The sequence below is a fragment of the Prionailurus viverrinus genome, chromosome A2 (assembly GCF_022837055.1).
Source record: "Prionailurus viverrinus isolate Anna chromosome A2, UM_Priviv_1.0, whole genome shotgun sequence".
In the NCBI taxonomy this organism is placed as follows: Eukaryota; Metazoa; Chordata; class Mammalia; order Carnivora; family Felidae; genus Prionailurus; species Prionailurus viverrinus.
This window is the reverse complement of record NC_062562.1, coordinates 164,263,126-164,284,733: the sequence shown is the minus strand read 5'-3', so window position 1 is coordinate 164,284,733 and position 21,608 is coordinate 164,263,126. Positions and strand designations below refer to the sequence as shown.

Genomic DNA, 21,608 nt, shown 5'->3' with positions numbered 1-21,608 from the left:
GGGAGGGAGAAGGTGGAAGGGCCCTCAGGTCCCACGGCACCGCTTACCAGCTTTGTGACCTTCACCGTGCCTCCGGCTGGCCCCTTCCCCTGGCCTCGGGCTCAGGGGTGCTCAGTGAGCGATGGTGGAGGCCACCAGATGGTCTGCCCTGAGCAAATCTGTGCCATCCCCTTGCTGGAAAGCCTCGGGGAAGAGTCAGGTTCTTACACCGCAGGTGGTGTCGCGCCATAAGTCAGCCCTGCCCCCCTGACGCCCCACAAACATCAGGCAACTGTTAGTTACAAATTCATGACCAGGAGCACGGATCAAATATGCATGGCGTACTCACTGTGTGCCCGGTGCTTCCCCGCCGTCGATCCAGTCAACTTCGCACCCCGTGGGACGGCCTAGTGCCCCCCCTTGGATGGATGAGGGCCCTGGACCTTAGGTCGCTTGTCCACACCGCTGGAAACGGAGCCGTGATTCAGACTCCAGTCTCCGTGTCCAGACTCCTTGCCTGCATCGCCCCGCTGTTGGGTCACCTTCCACTCCTTGTGTGACGTTCCCCACCCCCCCCCACCCCCCCCCCCCCCCGGCCATAGGCGCGTCTGGTCTACTGCGTGGAGAACGTCTCCTTCTTAGTCATTCTTGGGGTTCAGAACAACATGAGGAAGCCTGAGTCCCATAGGTGGGGGGGGATAGTGGCAAAATCGAGAACTCCGAGTGCAGGGAGCGGAGGTCTAAAGGCTTTCAATATCAAGGGCTAAAGAGAGAAAAAAATTCACCTCTCTATAAGGAGACGCGCTTGTGGTCTGTGACTGTTGTAGTCCCGGCCTCTGGCCCAGAAGCTCACTCACGGAAGGGACGGACGTGGAGCCCACCTGGGCACCCCCACATGGCCCCCCGGGCCCTCTAGTATAAAGTGGGGAGTTGTAGGGAGAAGTGACTTGTGGTTGAGGGTCACTGAGGCCCCCCTCAGCCCCACCCCCACTCCCGGGAGATGCATAACCTCCAGCGAGGAGTCGTAAGCCCAGTTCGGGGCGCCCTCTGGTGGGGGAAGAGCTCACAGGGGCCCTGGGTCGCTCAGACACCCCCGGGGACAGAGGCCAGAGCCCCACAGATGCTACCTCTGGTCGTGTGCGTGCCCTCATGCCCTCACCTATCTTTGCGAGCCTGTGGCCACCAGCTGGGTGGCATCGCGGGGTCTCGGCACGCTGGGCGGTTCCCTGCCCGGCCTCCTCCTCGCCCCGTGAGCCCCGTGGACCCGTCGCTGTTCTTTCCCTACCGTGGGACCGGGTAGGCCCTGAGGTCCTTCTGGCCCCCGTGTTGCAAGTTTGCCAAACCGACAGGAGCAAACGAACGCGCAGAGGGTAGCTCCTGCGACTCGGGGGCGGGCGGGCGGGCGTGACGCCTCGGCTTACAGATGAGGAAACTGAGGCACGACGAGACTAAGTTGTGCACAGGGAGGCCCAGTGAGGGGCGAGTCGGGGTCAGACCCCTCGCGCTCAGGCTGCAGGTGTAGCTCCGGCTTCCGACGTCCGTCCAAGTGCGTGAGTCACGTGCCCCGGCTTGACGCCGTGGACGGAGTCGTCGTTTCTCAAACCGTAACTACAAGGTCTGGTCACCAGCAAACTGGGCCTTGTTAACTTCCTTCCTGAGCCCTGTCACCAGCCCCAGTCATTCTAATGCCACAGCAGCTTGGGGGGGGGGAGGGTGGGGAGGAATTCAAGCCCCAGGCCGGCCGTGGTTCAGGCCTTAGAGGTATACGTTTCCTCCTCTGAATTTTTTTAAATTCTATGAATTAAGTTACTTCTCTATTAAATTATTTATTAACTTATTTATTTTAGGGAGGGCAAGAGCAGGGAAGGGGCAGAGGGAGAGGGAGAGAGAATCGTAAGCAGCCTTTCTGCTGCCAGCACCGAGCCTGACGCGGGGCTCGATCCCGTGACCCTGGGATCGCGACCTGAGCCGGAATCAGGTCGACCGACCGAGCCACCCAGGCGCCCCTGTGTTTCCTCCTTCGAAGAGGGCCAAGAGACCATCGTGCCAGGGTAGTCAGACCTCGAGAAGGTCAGACGTGAGGCGTGAAGAAGTAGATGCCAGGAGACAGACCCACAAATAGGATAAAGGGGTCGCTGCCTTTTCCGTGCTCGTCTCCTCCAGGAAGCCCCTTCTAGAGGGCTGGGTGGAGGACAGCGGAGCCCTGGGTGGTGCTGACGGGCCTGTGGACGGGCCATCCTGGGTCGGGTCCTTTCCTCCAGCCCGTGGGGTCGCTCCCGGTGTGTGTAGAAGAGCTCGGGGCCGTCTCTGGGGCGGGGTGCCACGAAGGTGCAGCCCGGTGGCGGTGAATATGGGGAGGGACCGGTCCAGCCGCGACGGGTCCGGCGCGGGGCTGAGGTCTGAGTGCCCGTGCTCGGAGTGACCCCTCTGTTTGTCTGTCTCTCCCCAGGTGGACAGCCCCTGCAGCTCGGGCAGCCCCTCCAAAGGGTTCTTCTCTCGAGGCCCCCAGCACCGGCCCTCCAGCCCCATGTCTGCTCCCGTGAGGCCCAAGGCCAGCCCTGGCTCTCCCAAAACCGTGTTCCCGTTTTCCTACCAGGAGTCCCCTCCGCGCTCCCCACGCCGCATGAGCTTCAGTGGGATCTTTCGCTCCTCCTCCAAAGAATCTTCCCCCAACTCCAACCCGTCTACCTCGCCCGGGGGCATCAGGTTCTTCTCCCGCTCCAGAAAAAGTAAGACATTGATGCTATTGTTTCAGGTGGGTGCCGGGCTGCTGGGGACCTTCCTACGGCCCGCGGGGCCACGGTGCCATTTGCGGGGCGCCCAGGCTGGCTGGGTGGCTGTCGGTGACTTGGTGCTGAGTACCTATGTCTGTGGCCGTCCCCCAAGAACAGCCGTCGCCCCGGAACACTGCCGCTTTCCACCTGTCACTCTCTCCCTGGACTAAGGCGTCGGTTCGAGGCTAACCAGAAACATCCCGGTACTCACAGTGTGACTTCTAAGGACAGCCGCAGACACTCTGGCCGGCAGCCTTCCCTGAAATCAGCAGTGCTGTGGTCTGCCAGAGGTGGCCCTCGTGGCCCGTGGCTGGTTTCGTGGGGTTTGAGCGTCCCTGTTTCTGACAGATCCTCACTTTCTGTTCTGGGCTGTGGGCAGGTGGGGTTGATCTAGAGAAACAAGGGAAGGAAACGTATGCTTAAGAGAGAGTTGAGGCTCGTGAGTGTTTGTGAGCGGAGGAGAAAATACTCTCCACGGAGCACTGTTGATCATAAGTGGAAATGCACGAGGCAACCTGTAAAGGAGACGGAGTTTTTCTCCTCCCCCCCGTGTCTCAGTGCATCGCCCCGCGCCTTCTGAGTTTTTCTGATGACAGAAAGCTCCTGTTGGGGAGGGCAGTGACTTGAGGTCGTCTCTTCCCAGCCTGCATTTGCACTCAGGACCTGCAGGCTAAAGCGATACTCGATCTGCAAGGCCGGGACACGCGGTACAAATTCAGACTCTGTGATTTGCAAGGAGGGGGTGGGGAACGCTTTTCTTTTCTTTTCTTTTCTTTTCTTTTCTTTTCTTTTTTGTGGTGTGGGGTATTGTTGCCAGTACCCCCGAAGTCATCCCCCTCGATGAGCAGACCTAAGCATAAATTCACAGATGTCATATGACACAGTGGCCCTCCAGGGGACATCAAGGGGGCAACATGTAGTTGGGAACTATATATACAAAGCCCACGACGGAGGCTTGTGTCCCAGCACCGATGTCCTCGCGTGCTAGGAAGCATCCCCAGCTTCCTTGACAGAGATGCTGAAATTCTCAAATGTCCTCTAAGAGGAGGGGATGTCAGACAGATCTTCATCGGCGTGTCCTGTTTCTTCAACGGTGGCATCAAGCCTCCGTTGGTTATGACAGAACGAGGCTGCATCGGGCTCCTGGGGCTGCCGTTACAAAGTACCCCAACCTGGATGGTTGGGACAACAGAAATGTCTATTTTCACGTTTCTGGAGGCCGGAAGTCCAAAATCAAGATGTCGGTAGGGCGGTGCTCCCTCTGAAGGGTCTAGAGAAGAATCTTCCGCGACTTCCTCTTGGCTTCGGGTGCTGCCAGAAATCCTCGGTGTCCCTTGGCTTGTAGAAGCATCTCTCCGATCTCTGTCTCTGCGTCCATCGTCGCCTGTGTCTACGTCCGTGAGGCTCTTCTCTTCTTATAAGGGCTAAATCATATTGGATTAGCAGCCCGTCTGTCCGACTCTAGCGTGAGGGCATCTGCAGTGACCCTGTTTTCAGAAAGGTCACCCTCTGAGGTTCCCGGGAAGGCATGAGTCTGGGGTACACTGTCCAAGACCGGACACAGGTTGTATGGGAAAAGCCGAGATGTACAGTTCACATCACGGGCTGGGGGCATAGACGATTTTGTGGGTGTGGAGTGGCCAGCCTGTTACGACCAGGGTCCTTTCTGAAGGTAGAAAGGAGAAGCCACGATACGGGGTCTAGGAGGGTGGGATGCTGGCTAGTGGACAAGGGCCAGACTCTCAGCTCCCTGGGAAGCAGGAGCCCTTGCTGCCTTTTTCTGTTCGGCATTGTAAAGCGTTCTTCGGTGTTCTTGGCCGGAAGATACTGTTTCAAAGGTCCGTCTCATAAGATGCTATGGAGTAGGCAGTGTTTGTCCAGGCTCCTTTCCACCATCTGGCGAGGCAGCTGCAGAAGGGGCTCAGGAGAGCTTTGGAATGGCTTCAGCTGCTCCTAAAGACAAGCATTGATTTTGTGGGGGTGGGTGCTTGGCTTCTCCACAGAAGCTCTCTGGGAAGGGATGTTCAGACCAGAGAAGACCGGGTCCCAGGACACCCGCCCATGCTACTGCCCTTGAACCACCGACCAAGGATGCTTTCCGAGTCCACCCTCTCAAGGTGATGCCTCCTCGGGTTCTGTCTGCCGCCTGCCTCTCTATCGTGCGACTTAGGGCCCACGGGGTGGCACAGGACCTAAAAGTTCAGCAGCCTCCCGGGTGGCACGGATACACACGCAAGCTGGATAAACACCGTGATCGGTTGTTAGGGGGAAAAGAAGCAGGAAGACAGAAACGATCACGCTCCTCTTCAAGGGGGAACTAAAAAAGGAAAAGGCGATAATTCGGTCTTCAGACACTCCGAGAACGAGGAAGGGAATCTAGGTGGGAGCTTCAGTTCCAGATGGTACATCTGGCCCTGGCACCAGTGGGTACCCAGGCTGGCGGGCGTTCTTGGCCCAGGGGAGAGAACCAAAGCTCTGTTCTAGAAGGATCTTATCTCCTGGAGGAGCTGCCTCCGTGGCGTGGCTGCAGTCTTCCACTGATATTTACCTCTGGCCTAAGGTCCAGTGTCACGTTGATTCGAGACATGTCTTGGGGCTTCTGGGTCTTTCTCGCACTGCCTGCAGCCCCACTATGTAGGAGCAAACCTGTTTCTCTTGAGGGTCAGGGTCTTACCCCACCCAAAACCATAATCTGCTTTTTTGCCTCTTCCTCTCATACACTGGTGGGCAGACTACAGCCTGGGGACGAACTCTGGCCTGCCACCAGTGGTTGTAAATAAAGCTTTATTGAAACAGTCACACCCCTTTATTTCTTTGGAGTGTGGCCGCTTTCACGTTGCAGTGGCAGGATCGAGCAGTTGCAGTGGAGACATTATGGTCCAGAATGGACCCTGTCTAGCACCTCGAGAAATCCGAAGTGGCCTTGTGGCAGTAGAAGCTTCCAGAACAGCGAACCTTTAACTTGGAAAGATTTTTTTCAGAGTTTGATCTTGCCTTTGGAGATGAGGAAAGGAAAGGAAAGCCCATGGCAGTATGTTCCTGAAATTAAATAATAGTTTAAAGGTTTTTAAAATTTTTTAATATTTATTTTTGAGAGAGGGAGACAGGGCATGAGGGAGGGAGGGGCAGAGAGAGAGGGAGACACAGAATCCAAAGCAGGCTCCAGGCTCTGAGCTGCCAGCACAGAGCCTGATGCGGGGCTCGAACTCACGGACCACGAGATCATGACCTGAGCCAAAGTCGGACACCTAACCGACTGAGCCACCCAGGCACCCCAAAGTTTTTTAGATAATAATAAAACAATCTTGCACAGTCAGCAAGGCAGGACCTCAAGAGTGGCTTAATGTCATGTCACTAAACTTTGCTTTCTAATCGTTATTAATTATTATAATGTAAATATTCTGCCCGATAAATGTAAATAATTACAAATGCCTATTACGTCCATTCTAAGTGTGTCCTATGTAACAATTGTTTTAATCGTCATAAAAAACCCTATAAAGTCGTATTTTTACCATTTTTATCAAAATAAAAACTGAGCCACAGAGAGGGCAAGTCATTGAGCAAAGGCCACACAGCTGGTAAGCGGTGGAACCAAGATTTGAACTCAGGTGGCCTAACTCCCGAATCTACTTTTTTTTTTTAATTTTTTTTTTTCAACGTTTATTTATTTTTGGGACAGAGAGAGACAGAGCATGAACGGGGGAGGGGCAGAGAGAGAGGGAGACACAGAATCGGAAACAGGCTCCAGGCTCCGAGCCATCAGCCCAGAGCCCGACGCGGGGCTCGAACTCACGGACCGCGAGATCGTGACCTGGCTGAAGTCGGACGCTCAACCGACTGCGCCACCCAGGCGGCCCTCGAATCTACTTTTAACCCAGATACGAAGACTCTTCTTTAAAGGAGGGAATTTTAGGAATATATAAGCCAATAATAGGACAATAGCCGGCCATTGAAGAGAAAGGGAAATAGAGGTATTTCCTTGGCTGTTCCTTGCACCAAACTCACTTCCATGTGGAATGAAACTTTACATGTTACTTAAACGCCCCGAAAAGTGGATGAAAATCTTGGGGTGTCAGGCCTTTGTAAAGGGTGCAAAAAATATGTGTGTAAACGCGATGGGAGCGTTCACAGCCTTTCTCACCGTCCCCAGAAGTTTGCAGGCTTGATGCTGAGAGCGTCGGTACATTGGTCTGGGTAGAGAAGAGTTAGATGATCCGCGTGGGAAAAGCACGAGCTATCCGAGGGAGCAATGCTTAGGTACGTGATGGGGTCCAGGGAGTGAACGGAAGACTCCAGAAGGTGGATTTGAGCTGGGCGGGACGTGGGAGTTTGGGCAGTGAGACCAAAGCCTGAAGCTCAGTTACTGTTCTGGGGAGGACAGAGGGGCAGGGACACCTCTAGACGGGTGCTCCTGCGTTCAGGGGACACCACCGCACCCCCAGCTCCCACCCTGCCCCTTAACACCTCCTCTTTTTTTTTTAATGTTTATTTATTTTTTTTTTAAATTTTTTTTTCAACGTTTATTTATTTTTTTTGGGACAGAGAGAGACAGAGCATGAACGGGGGAGGGGCAGAGAGAGAGGGAGACACAGAATCGGAAACAGGCTCCAGGCTCTGAGCCATCAGCCCAGAGCCTGACGCGGGGCTTGAACTCACGGACCACGAGATCGTGACCTGGCTGAAGTCGGACGCTTAACCGACTGCGCCACCCAGGCGCCCCATAATGTTTATTTATTTTTGAGACAGAGAGAGATACAGAGTGTGAGTTGGGGAGGGGCAGAGAGAGAGGGAGACACAGAATCCGACGCGGGCTCCAGGCCCCGAGCTGTCAGCACAGGGCCCGACGCGGGGCTCGAACTCACGGACCGCGAGATCGTGACCTGAGCAGAAGTCAGACGCTCAACCGACTGAGCCCCCAGGAGCCCCTCAACACCTCCTCTTTGGAAGGGCCCTCCTCGGGCGCCTGCACAGAATAGAAGCATTCTCCACATCACACTGCTTTTTCTCTGCTGCAGATAGTGGGTCTTTATCGCTTCTCTCGGCTGCCCTTCCCTCCAGAACGTACGCGCTGTGAGACGAGGGCCTCTGTTTCGTCCCGGGCTCTTTTCTCAGTGTCTAGAACGGCGCTGGGCACTTAGAGGGCATCCAACAAACCCCTTGCCTTTGTTCATCGGTGAGTCCGCCCGCTGGCCTGGGCTCTCAGGCCTGCCGCTTCCGAAGACGGGGCATTGCCCGCATTCAGCGAGAGGTCTCGGCGGCTTGGAGAAGCACGACTCTTCGCAGCGACGATAAAGGAAAGACAAATGAAAACTGACCACGGAAGGAAGACCGCTTCAAAAAAGCAAACACGCACGCACGCACACCGATGCTCCCTCGGAGCCCGGCCGGCGGAGAGGTTTCCCTCTGGCCTTCGCACAGAAGACCGCTTGCCGCGGAGGCCACATCCCTGGCTCCCTCAGGCCCTGCAGCTGCTCTGAGTTGTCATGCACGTCCGTCCATCATCGGGCCTCGCCCTCTGCCTCCCGAGGTGGACGTCGGGTCCCAGGCCGCCTTGCGGAGGGAAGAAGCCGCCAACCCGCCAGCCTGGAACTCTTTCCTCGGCCGCCGGCCCCGGCCTGTGGCTTCTCGGTGACCTTCCAGCAAGCCCCGTCGAACACCTTTTTTAGTCTCCATCTCAGGCTCCCGTAGGACCCGTGCCCGCAGGGACCAGCACGTATCCCTTCCTTGGTCTGTCCCTGGAGCGCATTCTTTCCTGCCTTCTGGCAGCGATAGCCCCAGGTGGGAGAGCTTGTCCTGAGCTCAGTTGTCCGTGGTCTTTCCCCAGGATTTCTGTCTTCCGCTGGCAAAGGGCACGCTTTCTCCTGGAAGTAACTTCAGCATGGGAATCGAATCACGGGGGCGCCCTGAGGTCCATTCTCTAGGTTGCGGCCAGAGGGCGCCACCAGGCTGGCCACAGGTGCCCGGGACCTGGCTGGCTGGCCAGGCTGGCTCCCACCCGCACCCAGGTAGACGGCTTCGAGCTGGCCGAGGTCTGCAGTTGTGAGACCTTCCTCATTCAGGTCCTGTGCCCCCCGGAAGTCTCGTCCCCGTCCTCCCACCCTAGTTTGAACTCACAATATCCAGATGTATCTTCTGTCTCCTTGTAAAGTGCCCCGGATCCTTTGTGGAGCAAGGCAGGCTATGAATTATGAGGACACAAACCTTCATTTCCTTGATGATGCTTTTGAAACTGGGCCAGATTTGGTCACGCCGCGTCTATAGCATGCTCCGCTTGACAGAGAACTGTAGAACTCACTGGATTCTCTCACCCCAGTGGACACTTTGATGTCAGTCATTATAACTTGGAAAGCCCAGACCTCGCGCCTCCCCCTGACATTTCTAGAAGAATTCCCCTCTTTTCTTCTTCGGATTCAAGATTTTATCGGCCAGGCTTCTTTCCAAACCTTCGGAGAGGAAAGAGGCGTGCGTTTTGTTCAAAGGGAGAGCTCTCTCTCGGGAGTGTTTACATTTCCATAAGAAACAAAAACCTCATTTTGGCTTAATCCTGAAGAAAGATTTTCTGATTGTGAAACTGAGTATCTGAAGCCCTTGGTGGCTTAGCCTCTCAGTAACCACCAGCCTTCAGATAAATCAGGTCCTTTTTACCTCCTACTGGGGAAGGGTCCTGGAAATTTGACAACCGAAGTCGGACGCTCAACCGACTGAGCCACCCAGGCACCCCCGTCGTTGGCTTTTGAGGATGGATTTTCTAACTGTAAAGGGACCTCTTTGGGCAAATGATGTTTTTTGGCTCAAAAGTCAGGATAAAGATATGATAGTAGAAATGCTAACACACAGCCATGATACCGGTCTCGTTATTGATTGTAAATGAGCTTTAAAAGTTTGGGGTAGAGGGGTGCCTGGGTGGCTCAGTCGGTTGAGCATCTGACTTCGGGTCAGGTCATGATCTCACGGTTTGTGGGTTTGAGCCCCGCGTCAGGCTCTGTGCTGATGGCTCAGAGCCTGGAGCCTGCTTCAGATTCTGTGTCTCCCTCTCTCTGTGCTCCTCCCCTGCTCACACCCTGTCTCTCTCTCAAGAGTAAATAAAGAAAAAAAATTAAGAAGTTTGGGGTAGGGAGCACCAAACCAGCCCTGAGGCATCTCTGTCCCTGAGACTATTTCTGACACCCGAGAGGAGGAGGCAGGTTTCTGGCCTGTGAGTTTTGTTATGGCCTCACTTCCCACCTCCAGACTCCACACCACCCTCCCAGGTTCCCACCAATTGGTGTTTTCCCCCAAATATCTCCTTTTTACAAGCATCTTCCCGCATGGATTTTGGTAAACGTTGTTGTTGCCATGAGTGATTCTAGAACATAGACTTTAGGCCTACGGCCAGCTGCTTCCTCACCCTCAACGGCTGAGCGTGTGTGAGAATTGATGATGGCATCTTGGGATCTTTCTAGAAGACTTGCGGGAGGGGGCTGAGTATTCTGCGTCGTGCTCTGTTGTGCTATTCACGTGGTGTCCCAGAGAAAGGGCCTGAGGTGGGGTCTGAAATTGCTGTTTTATTGTAGTTCCTGGAGGTACACGAATAGCCTTCAGGCTCTGCGCACAACAGACACGCAAAAGCATCGTGGAGGAGGTTGTCCAATCGTGTTAGGAAGACACTGGGTCCAGATGCAAATGCCATGGGCAGGGTCAGGTTAGTGGGGCAGGGATACGGGGGTCAGAGAAAGGCATTAAAGTCAAGTTGTCAGGCAAGGGCTAGTTGGAGACTCAGGTGAGATGAATAACTTATTCCAGACACTGTTCGGTAGATTATAAAAATATACGAGTTCGCTTAACCCTTATAATAACTTCTGTGGATTTAACTGTGTCCCCGCCGAAGAGAGATGTTGGGGTCCTAACCCCCAGTCATCTCTGAACGTGACCTGATTGAAATAAAGCCATGGCAGGTGTAATTAAGATAAAGCCCTACTAGAGTCAGGTGGGCACCAAATCCAACATGACTTGTGTTTTGTAAGAAGACAGGCATGCGGGGTGAAGCCACGTGACAAAGGCAGAGACCGGTGGGATGGTTCTAGAAGCTGAGGGATGCCAGGGGTTGCCAGCAGCACCGGAAGCTGGAAGAGGCAAGGAAGGATCTGGCGGCTTTCCAGGGGGAGCTGCTGACACCTCAGTTTCAGACTTTGAACCTGCAGACTGCGAGGCAATACATTTATTATTATTATTTTTTCACGTCTATTTATTTTTGAGAGAGAAAGAGAGGGAGACACAGAATCCGAAGCAGGCTCCAGGCTCTGAGCCGTCAGCACAGAGCCCGATGCAGGGCTCAAACCCACGAACCGTGAGATCATGACCTGAGCGGAAGTCCAGGCTTAACCGACTGAGCCCCCAGGTGCCCCTAGGCAATACGTTCCTGATGTGCTTTGTCACTGTGACTTTCCAAGAGGGCAGTTTGAGTAGCCGGGGAAGGAAGGAGAGCGTGTTACCGGGCCAAGGACTGAGACAGAGATGGCTTCTTTTAAGGTGTTTGGGTCAGAAGGGAAGGGGAGGGGAGGGAGGGGCGGCAGATACCTGGTGCCCAAAGGCGGCGTGAGCTCCTCTACTCCTCCCGGCGCCTCCCTGCACGTGACGGGGTTTCCACCAAAGTCGGGGACAGGACATCACTTCCTGCCCGTGTGCGTCTACAAGGCTGGAGGCGAAGACAGCCGGGTGCTGAGGGTGTCGGAGGCTGGGGGCCCGGATCCGGTGCCTCAGTGGGGAGGGCAGCGGGGCCAGCCGCCTTCCTGGGCGGGACAGAGACGAGACCAAGAGAAACCCTTCCCACGTGGAACCCCTGAGAACCTGGGCTCATTTCTTGCTGGGGCCCCCCTGAGCCGATCCTGAGGTGTGAAGGTAGACTGGGAGTGAGTGGGTGGCTTGGCGTTAATGGAAGTTTTGGATTGGCCTGTTTTAAGATAGGAGAGATGAGTGCATTTATAGGCTGAGAGGCAAGGAGCCAATGTCAATACGCCGGCAGGTTGTGACAGGCCAGGGACGTGAGCCTGTGTCCCTCGCTGGTGTCGGCTTCTGTTCTCCATTAGACTGCTGGGCTGGTGCTTGGGGGACGCCTCCGTTTGTCCTCGTGGCCCCGACAAGGCTGTCTGTCTCCCCGGTACTGCCTTCACCCACTCCGAGGCCATCTGGGTCCCTCCGGGTTGTTCGGGGACTTGCGCTGCTGCGGGTGGGGACCTCCTGTTCGCACCACGAAGCATGTTTCTGCAGGTGGCTGCCACGGCGTTTATCAGTGAGCTCTGAGCTCAGGCTCAAGGTCAGGGCTGCAAGACGGCTGTTAATCCCTGACAAAAGTGACTTGTTCTGGGTCCCAAGGCTTGGTAGTGACGTCAGTGTGTGTGAGCTCGTCTGGTCTGAACGCGGCAGGTGCTGAGCACAGTGTGACCCGTCCTTTTCCTGAGGACTCCCGGATTTTGCTCCTGAGAAGAACCAGGCCGCCCCTCTGACTTCACTGAATTAACCCTGCCTCTCAGTGGTGGCTCCTCCCTGGGGCCCTGAAGAGCCACGATACAGTCTCTTCTGCACCTCTTTGGTCCTCACACATACGTATATATGTTAGAGCGTATGCACACATCTGCGTAAATACTGTCAGAGAGCTGAGCCCCCTTCCTCTATTAGGCACGTTCTGAGAAATGTTTTCCTGCCTGTTGCCGAGATCGTCTCGAGCTCTGGAGACTCAGAAGGCGGCCATGCTGCCCTCGGCTGCTACGTGCAGCCCCTTTCTCTTGTCTTTTCTGCCCCCTGTCCGCTGGCCCCTCCTTCTCCAAAGTTCCAGTGCATGGCCTGTCCCTACCACGTGTTGGCGGAGTCTGATAACCCGTCTGACAGCTGCCCCTCCCCTTTCTTCTGCACGGAGCCTGGTTTTATTCGGGGCCCAGCCCCAGAGCAGGACCTCCCATTGGTCTGATTCAGTTGGAATTATCCCTTTCCCATTGGGGAAGTGCCTGGCTTCGGGGCCACTGGCCTGGAGGGTGAACCGGGACCTATGTCTTGCCAACAAAATGTAAGGAGAACTCTGTGAGGAATCCAAGAAGACGCACCTCCCCCAACAAAAAAGAGACACACGAGAACTAATTCCCTCTCCTTACTTTGTGGTTTCCAGCCACAGCGGCCATCTTGTGACCATAGCCAACATGCAAGATGGCGGAACAGGAAGGTGGGAACATAATCCTCTTACATCGCTGAGCTTAGCATTCTAGATGACACATGTCCTTGTAGGTTAGTCTCTTTTAAGTTATGTTTTTCCGGTATAGGCCAGTAAAGGATCCTGACTGATACACGTCTCTTTGGTAACAGAGGTGAGATTCATCCGGATGGCAACCAGGGCAATGCTGGAAAATTGGGAATATTCCAGATGGAAGGCTGGGGGCGGGAGGAGAACTGGGGCACAGTCTTTAATTTCCCCCTGTGCTATGAAGAAAACTAGAGCAGGGTACAGAGGCAGATGGGGGTGCTGTTTTGTGGAGGATGGCGAGGGAAGGAGAAGTCCCATGAGGTGACCGTGACTGAGCCAGCCAAGAGCAGTGCAGAAGTCTTAAGACAGGGGAAGTGCCCAGTGCAGGTGAGCAAAAGCGTCACAAAAATGTCAGTTCCCAGCCTTTTTGTTTTTTTCCTCCCAAACTCACCCTCAACAAAGTAGATAACCGAACACGCTTATCAGGCCGACTTCGGGCCAGGTCTGGTTTGTTAGAGTTCTGCCTTCTGTAAACTCACTTTTTCTATATGCCATTCCTCCCACTGTTTCCTTAAAAAAAGAGAAAAAAAAAAAGTTTACTTTTGAAAAGTTCCTACGTTGTGTTCAATGACTTGAGAGGCTCTGAAGGGATGGCCGCCGTGGGTCCAAAGTCCCAGGGCGGCCGGTCGACCTCGAACCACAGAGCCGAGTGAAGGCCATCCGTGTTAAATCTCTCCTGCGTTCAAGACAAGACGGGTTTACTCTGTGTCCCCCTTTTGCCTCCATATTCTGAATGCTCATTTGAACCTGATTTTCCAGAGAAAAATGTGGGGGTGAGAGAGCAGATCTGGGTTCCATTAACAGCCCCCCATCGGGCACCGCACGCTTCTGGGGTTTTTCTGGCTTTGTGACCGAGTGACCACTAGGGGGCGATACAGCCTCACGTGCTGAGCCTTATGCCCCAGCCAGTTGGCTCTGCCCAGAGGACAGAGGCAGGACTCGCTCGCTGTCCCTGCCTGGTTTTCCCAGCTTGGGAAGTCTACCTTCAAATGCACAGCCCACACAGAAGAAAGCTGATGTCCCTGAGCAGAAGGGTGGAACTCACGCCTGACCAGCCCCCACCAGGCCTTTTAAGGGGGGTTGGAGGGGAGGGGAGATCATCTCACTTTGACTACGTTTGCTCAGTCGGTATTTAATGAGAACCTGCTATGTGCCAGGCACCCGGGATACAGCCAGCAGGAAGTGAGCTCCTGCCCTTGTGGGGATTACGTTCTAGGGAGGAGAGAAAAGGAGATGTACGGATAGGGGTTGGAGGCTGCTGTTCCGTGTTGGGCCATGGGAAACGGAGGCATCCAGCAAGGGTGGGATAGAACCGGGGAGCCGACCAGCCGGGTGGGCGCGTGGGCAGGTGCACCCGCAGAGGGAGGAACGGCGCAGGGGTCCTGAGCGGGGGCACCTGCCGAGCCTTGTGCTGGTGTGGCTAGAACTGAGCGAGGAGGGAGACGCTGGTGAGGTCCGCGAGGCGGGGCGGGGGCCTTGCAGGCCAGGGCAGGACTCCAGGTTTTCGCTGAGCGCTCGTCAGCACGTGTTGTTCAGCGAATGTCCTGCTCTCTGGAGGCATTAGCCGGCTACTGGGCAGGGAGGGTCGGGGGGGGGACCAGCTGGGAGCCGCTGGAGTAGACCTGGAGATCCGTCTTGGTGGCCTCCCGCCTCCTTTGAGACGTCCTCAAACCCTGCCATCTCCAGAAAGCCGTACCTTAAGATCAGGCTTGCCGTGAGCAGTCCGCCAGAGCTCAGAAATACAACTGTTATTTTAAGTATCTCCGCGCTCCGTATTCCCCTCCGATCTGCTTCGGGTACCTTCTGTCTTCCGGAAGATCGTGCGTTTCGTGTTCCACTCGCTTGCCTCTTACTTTCCCCCATGCTCTTCCAGGTCCACGCGCTTAAGGCAGAGCCTTAAGCAGCACAGTGCCCCCCACCCCCACCCCAGGCCTCTGACTGTGGTCCTCCCTGAGGAGAGCACGGGGGTCTGGGCGGAGGGCGCAGCTGGGTAAGCAGATGTATCTAGAGGAAGGATGAAAAGCTGCCGTAACCTGCAGGAAAAGGGCTGGTCCCCATCACACTGTAAAGGGGAAAGTCGTTTGGGGTCCCCCGGGGCTCCCTTTTCTGTCTTCTTGCCCTTGGGGGCTCCTGGCTCCGAGAGCGACAATGCCTTACCCTCTCCCCCGCCACCCCAGACCAAGACCAGCTTGCAGGGACAGGTCTGACACAGGCATTCAAACCAGCATGTACGTGACAGAAGTGAAAGTTTCCGTATTTCGGGCGCGGTTGGCACATTTAGTGTATAACTGAGGAGGAGTTCCTGCCAGACGTTTCAGAAGCAGTTGTCTTTTCAGAACCCCACGGTCGTGCAGTCATGGCTCTCGGGGTCTCAGACAGGGTGGCATTTTGGCAGCTGGCCCGCCACTGAGCAAGAAATGGTATCTCGTTGTCATACGTGGGCACTAGTCTACACTGAGTGACGGCTATGGAGGGAGGTCAGCGCCGCCCCCCCCCCCCCCCCCCGGGCCCTGGAATGTTATCTTTGTCCTACCAGAAAAACACATTGAAAATCGCTGACCTGGGCAGCCACCTACTCTCATCACACTGACGGTGACTCAAGGTCACGACCGTGGCATCTGGAGGACGGGCAAAGAGGAAAAGGTGGAGGGCAGATCCCGGGACCCAGGGAGTGTGCGTCGGCCCAGTGGGAGGAACTTACCGCACGGGCCGTGAAGGCGAGGCCAGAAGCTTCATCCCAGGCTGCATGGATTGGGATGTCTTTGACGGTGACCCCCAGCAAGAGACGCGTCGTATGCGGTAATCCAGAACATGCATGTTTTTCTCCAGCGTCGACCCTGGCCTCTGCCCTCTATTTCCAGTTCGATGCCCGTTTGTTCTAAAAGCGTGCTGGTTTCATGGGGGAGGGGGGGGCGCGGCTGGGGGGGGTGCGCTTCAGAAGATACCACCCTCGCTGGTCATGAAGCGCAGGACGGCTGTGGAACGCTTGCAGAGTGGGTCTGGCTGGGAACTTCCAGGGGCTTTGCCAGAGACGAGCCGTGGTAGACGTTCGAACTCTCCAGGACCGGCTCACCGCTGCGACCAAGGTCACGTGGACTTTGAACACCCCAAATAAAGTTAATTTTCGGTGGGCCGTTAAGCCGAAATACCAAAATCCCGCCACGGGTGACTGTCCTCCCGGAATAGGTTACGTCTCAGTTCCGTCAACCCGGCTCCTTGTCTGTGGATCCGAATCAAAGGGTGCTGCCCTGCCAGCCGTTTGAAATTCGCATGAGCTTTCCAGAGGAGTTTATTTAACTTGGAAAACTCCTGGTCCTTTCACACCATGTCTATCTTGGATCCCAGACAGCTTCTCCTTTCTCTGCCGGCAACTTGAGTTGATTTTTCAAATAAAAGTTTGTTTTCCCGTAAAATGCCAGAGGTTTTGTACTGTGTGCGAAGGAATGAACTTTAGAGCCTCGAGTCTCTGATTCACATGCCAAGGGCTTCCCGGTGCCGAGAACCCCCTGCCTCGCCTTACCCTCGGAGCCGGCCAACGCCAGGCGGCCCGCCAGCCTGTGAGCGTGCCCGCGCGCACAGAGGTCCGAGAGAGTGACTTTCGTCCCCCAGCACTTGGGTCTGGAACTCGAGGCTGGCTTCTGTGCAGAACGTCTGTACCGACCGTTCTCGGTCTTCCGTTCTCTTGAGGAATCTGGTCTCGTTACAGGTCAGTCGGCTACCTGTGCGACCGAACTATCCGTGTATTTAAAACAGCCAGAACTTAGTGGCTGTGTGGTTATAAAGGTGAGGGAGAAGGTTGCTGAGAACCTCAGCGGGACCCAGGGAGGCAAACCAGAGACGAGCACGAAGTCTGTGCCTTTCCTGGGTGGGAGAGGTGGACGGAGGAGGGCAGCCCCGGGGCAGGGTGGGGGCTGGAACCGGGAGCCGCGGTTGGCGGTTGGTCTGCCTGGATGGATGGGGAGCGGCCACGGTCAGAGATGCCACCCAGGGCCAGAAGCCAGCTGAGAAAGGAGCCTGGGCGTCACGGCTGCAGGGACAGGTCCCTGTGTGCCCAGCAGAGCAGGGGACCCGCCAGGAGCGCGAGTGAGAACCCACAGCAAGGTGCCAGCCCCTGAGTGGACGCCACCGTGCGACGGTGAGCCCTGGGTGCTATGCCCTGCCCCTAGGTGTGGCTGATACATCCAGGCACATCCCTCCCCGCCCCCCTCCCCAGCCCTGTGGTGACAGGAAGCCGAGAGGGTCTTAGGGAAACTTCAGTGTCACCTCCATTGACAGGAGTCAGCTCTAGGATGTCCTTGATATGTGGTCCCGCCACTGCTTTCCCGTGTGCAGATTCCCGTGTTTGCCGATCGCTCCCTGGGCATCATTTGCGTGCCCGGTTTTGCACCTCGCTCTCAGGGGACGTCCCAGGACCTGTGCAGCTGGTGCCCATGCCTCAGCGGCAAGAGGCCTGGGGAGGGGGGGCGGCCAGCAGGGGAACTTGGCCCTCCAACGTGCCTCGAGGGGCTCTGAAGCTCTCCCTTCCCAGCCACGCTCCGGAGCAGGCAGACGCTGGCCGCTCCCCCACCCCGACCCCCAATCACCTTATTCGCTCGCCCCCAAATTCCAGCTGCCCCTCTCGCCCCCGCCTCTGGCCTCCGGGACCTGATTTTCTTTCCTCCCACACCCGCTCTTCTCACACCCGCCAGCTCGTCCTTTGCACGCTTCATCTGCGTGGCCCTTCCTTCCCGTGGGAAGCACAGGGACGTGACCGGAGCCCGAGCGGCACGCGCAGGGTCATGGGCACACGGTTAGGTGGGGCCGGCGTCGGGTGGAGGCGCGTGCCAGGCCACGTGGCAAATATTTTAGGCTTTGTGGGCCACCCCACGCCTCTTGTAGACACGAAGCCACAGACAAAATGTAAACCGCGTTCCAATAAATCTTTATTTATAAAAGCAGGCGGCCAGCAGGAACCGACTGAGTCCCCCCTCCCAGGCGTCCCCGTCTCACCCCCTCCTCCATCCCGCAAATCCGGTCTCGCCGCATCGTCCACACCCTGGCCCTTGGCCGGCTCTGAGCTCATCTCATGGCCAGCCCACCTGGCCTCCGCCACCGTGGGTCCCAGTGATGGACAGACACCGTGCCGTACCTCCCGGTTTCCCCTTCAGAAGTGAGGGGGCTCGGTCCCCACGCTGCTGGCTGCGACGACGACGGAGAGTCCCCCCCTCCCCACAGCGTCGCCCCCCTTCTGAAGCAGGACTGCACCTGACAGCTGGGCAGGGAGTGGCTGTGGAGGGCTGGCCCCCTCGCCCCCCTCAGGGCAGCTCTGAGGGGTCGCCCCAGCTCCCGAACTCTCTGTAGGGGCCTCACCGGGTCTGCGTGGCCTCTCAGTGTCACGTGAGGCCCAAGCCTGCCTCCTTGCTTTCCTCGTGGCGGGTGTTGATCCCCAAATACGAGTCCTGCATGCCAGTTCCCGTCTCGGGTCTGTTTTACGCTGCGCCTGGCTAAATAAGGCTTTCCCTGGCTTGGCTGTGCTCCTGCGCCCTGCATCCCATCCTCAGTCCGCCCTCCCCCCTCCCCACCCAGCCGCCCTGGCTCAGCCAAAGCCAGGGCAGAGCTCACCAGCCACTGCTGGAGCTTTCTGGATCGGGGCAGCTGGTGAGACTGAATCCTGGGGCCGAGCCGACTTCAGAAAAACGTGACTCATCTTGCCTACCCACAAAGAAAGGAAAAGTATGCGTGGCATCCAAGTTTCCTGAAAAGTTCAGCCAACACATTGCAGAGCTATGTGGCCTGGCACCTAGCGTGGGTCCCCTGGGAGAGCGCCCTCTGCTGGCGATCATGCAGGTGTCCCTGAAAGGTGCCAGTGAGGGCGCCAGCCTGGGCTGGGCTGCCGGGTTATTATTATAAGGGGAGGTTGCTGTTCTTTGGGCAAAGGCAAGGGGAGGTTTCCAGAAGAGTCTCCTTTCCCTCGGAGAACCGTGATGGTGGGCCACGGTGGGGGGAGAGGCTAATGGACCCTGCGTTCTGGCCGCGCCGCTTTCTTAATTGCTCGGTGAAAGTAACATTTCATGTTGGCAATTTCAGACTTACAGAAAAGTTGCAAACATAGTACAGAGAATTCTCACGTACCTTCATCCCGATTCCCCGGCGCGAACATTTAAGCACACTGGCTTGTATCCCACCGCCCGCCCCCCACCGAATATGTAAATATTTGTGCACGTGTTTGTATGAAATCTGAACCATCGAGAATAAGCTGCAGGCATAATGTCCCTTTACCCCTAAGTACTTCAGTGTGTATTTCATTCAAATGAGCACATTCTCCGAAGTAGAGTTTACTTATCAAAATCGGGAAATTGACGTTCATCCGGTAGTATTCGCTAAAGCGCAGGCTTTAATCACCATTCACAAATTATCTCAATAACATCTTTTGGAGGAGGAAACCCCCAGTGAAGCATTGCATTTGATTCTCCTTTCTCCTCCGACTGTCTTCATCCGGAGCAACCCTCTGTCTTGTCTTTCACCATCTCAGCATTTTCCAAGACCACGAGCTGTTCAGTGTGTAGACCGCTTCACGTGGGGTTGGCCTGACACGTCCTTAGGACTAGATGCGGGTTCCCTGGTCGGGCAGTGTCCGCGTCTCGTGTCCTGTCCCGGCATCACAGTGGGAAGCAGGTGATGTCACTCTGACCGGTCCCTGCTGATGCTTACTAATCACTTGGTTAAGGGAAGCGTCTGCCACAGTAAGATCCTAATTAAGTTACTATTTGGGGGGCACCTGGGTGGCCAGTTAAACGTCTGACTTCGGCTCAGGTCATGATCTCATGGTTCGTGAGTTCGAGCCCTACGTCAGGCTCTCTGCTGACAGCATGGAGCCTGCTGAGGAATCTCTGTCTCCCTCTCTCTCTCTCTCTGCCCCATCCCTACTCATGCTCACTCGCTCTCTCTCAAAAATAAGTGAACATTTTTTTTAAATTATTATCTTTCCCTTTGTAAGCAATAAATATTTCATGGGGAGTGATTTGGGGAGTTCTGTAAATATCTTCTTTGTCACCAAACTTCCACTTGCTAGGTTTTTATTTTATTCTTAATGTTTATTTTTGAGAGAGAGAGAACGAGCAGGGGAGGGGCAGAGAAAGAGGGAGACCCAGAATCTGAAGCAGGCTCCAGGCCCTGAGCTGTCAGCACAGAGCCCGACGCGGGGCTCGAACTCACGAGCGGTGAGATCGTGACCTGAGCCGAAGTCAGCCGCTTAACGGACTGAGCCACCCAGATGCCTCTTCATTTGCTAGTTTTAGCACCGGTTGACTAGCCTTGCCTGAATTATGACCAGGGTGGTGGCCAAAAGCTGATATGGTCTGATTTTATCGCTAATTCTATGTCGATTGATTGGAATTGCACTCAGGAAGGAAATCTCCTTTTCTGTGTGTGTGTGTGTGTGTGTGTGGACATATATGTATGCATGTACTCACGGATTCCTGTTTCAGTCAACGATTTGGTTTGTCACGATCCTATTTGGATGTTTGAGTTGTCCCGCACTTGGCCAGCAGGAGCCCCTCAGGCAGGTCCCTGTTTCCTGTGACCGTCCCCATTGTTGTGGCAGAAACACTGCCTTACTTGCTGGTGCAGCAAAGTGTTCGAGCCTCATCGTGTCCTTCCCCTGCCCTGGCCTGGAATCAGCCATTTCTCCAAAGGGCCCTCGTTACGTCCAGTTGGCCAGTAGTATTTAGAAATAGGATCTAGGCGCTAAATGTGCTCGGGGCTATTGGAGCATCGCTGCTTTTAGGTCCTCTGAGCAGACACACTGGAGATATACTCACATCTAGGAGAGCAGGTGGATCCAAGAAAGAAGGTACATCCACACAGCAGAGTGCTATGTGGCTGTAGAAAAAAATACACAGATGATATCCTTGAGCCAATATGGCAGCCGTCCCATACAACCGTCCCATTGTATGGACGAATACAGGGTTCTCAAGAGACACGGAAATGGCCCTTGGACGGTAGTAAAAGCACTTGGACATCAATACAAAGCCTTCCCCCAAATCCAGTTTGTCGAGGAATTCACAAATATTTTCCTCTAGTATCCACATGGCTTGACTCTTTTTTGTGTGGTGAAATACACACAACGTATCATTTGCCTTCTTAATCACTTTAAAGCATACCGTTCAGAGGCATTAAGTCTGTTCATGTTGCCATGTGACCTTCACCACCACCTAGTTTCAGAACTTTTTCATCGCCCCGCATGGAAACCTTATACTCACTACTCCCAACCCCCCCCCCCTCCCCGCCCCCCAGCTCGGGCAACACCCATCTATGTTCTGTCTCTTTGGATTTTCTCCTTCTGCACACTCTGCGTAAGTAGAATCATGCAAAACGTAACCTTCTGTGTCTGGCCTCTTCCACGGCGCATACTGTTTTGAAGGTTCATCCACGACGTAGCAGGTATCAGAGCTTCATTCTTTTCTGTGGATGAATAATGTCCCATTGTACGGACAGACCACGTCTTGTTTGTCCATGGACGCTTTGGGTGGTTTCCGCCTTTTGGCCGCTGTGAACGACGCTGCTGTGAGCATTCACGTCCAAGTTCGTGACTGAACACCTGTTTT

At 55.4% G+C, this 21,608-nt stretch overlaps 1 protein-coding gene across 7 annotated transcripts in view; it reads left to right on the top strand.

Moving 5' to 3' along the window:
• PRKAG2 (protein kinase AMP-activated non-catalytic subunit gamma 2) overlaps positions 1–21,608 on the top strand; it is a 262,042-nt gene that overhangs the window by 77,786 nt on the left and 162,648 nt on the right. For all 7 annotated transcript variants that reach the window (XM_047849311.1, XM_047849309.1, XM_047849312.1 and 4 more), the window contains exon 3: positions 2,429–2,708. In XM_047849311.1, coding sequence (XP_047705267.1) covers positions 2,429–2,708 — 280 coding nt within the window. The remainder of the gene's footprint in view (positions 1–2,428; positions 2,709–21,608) is intronic.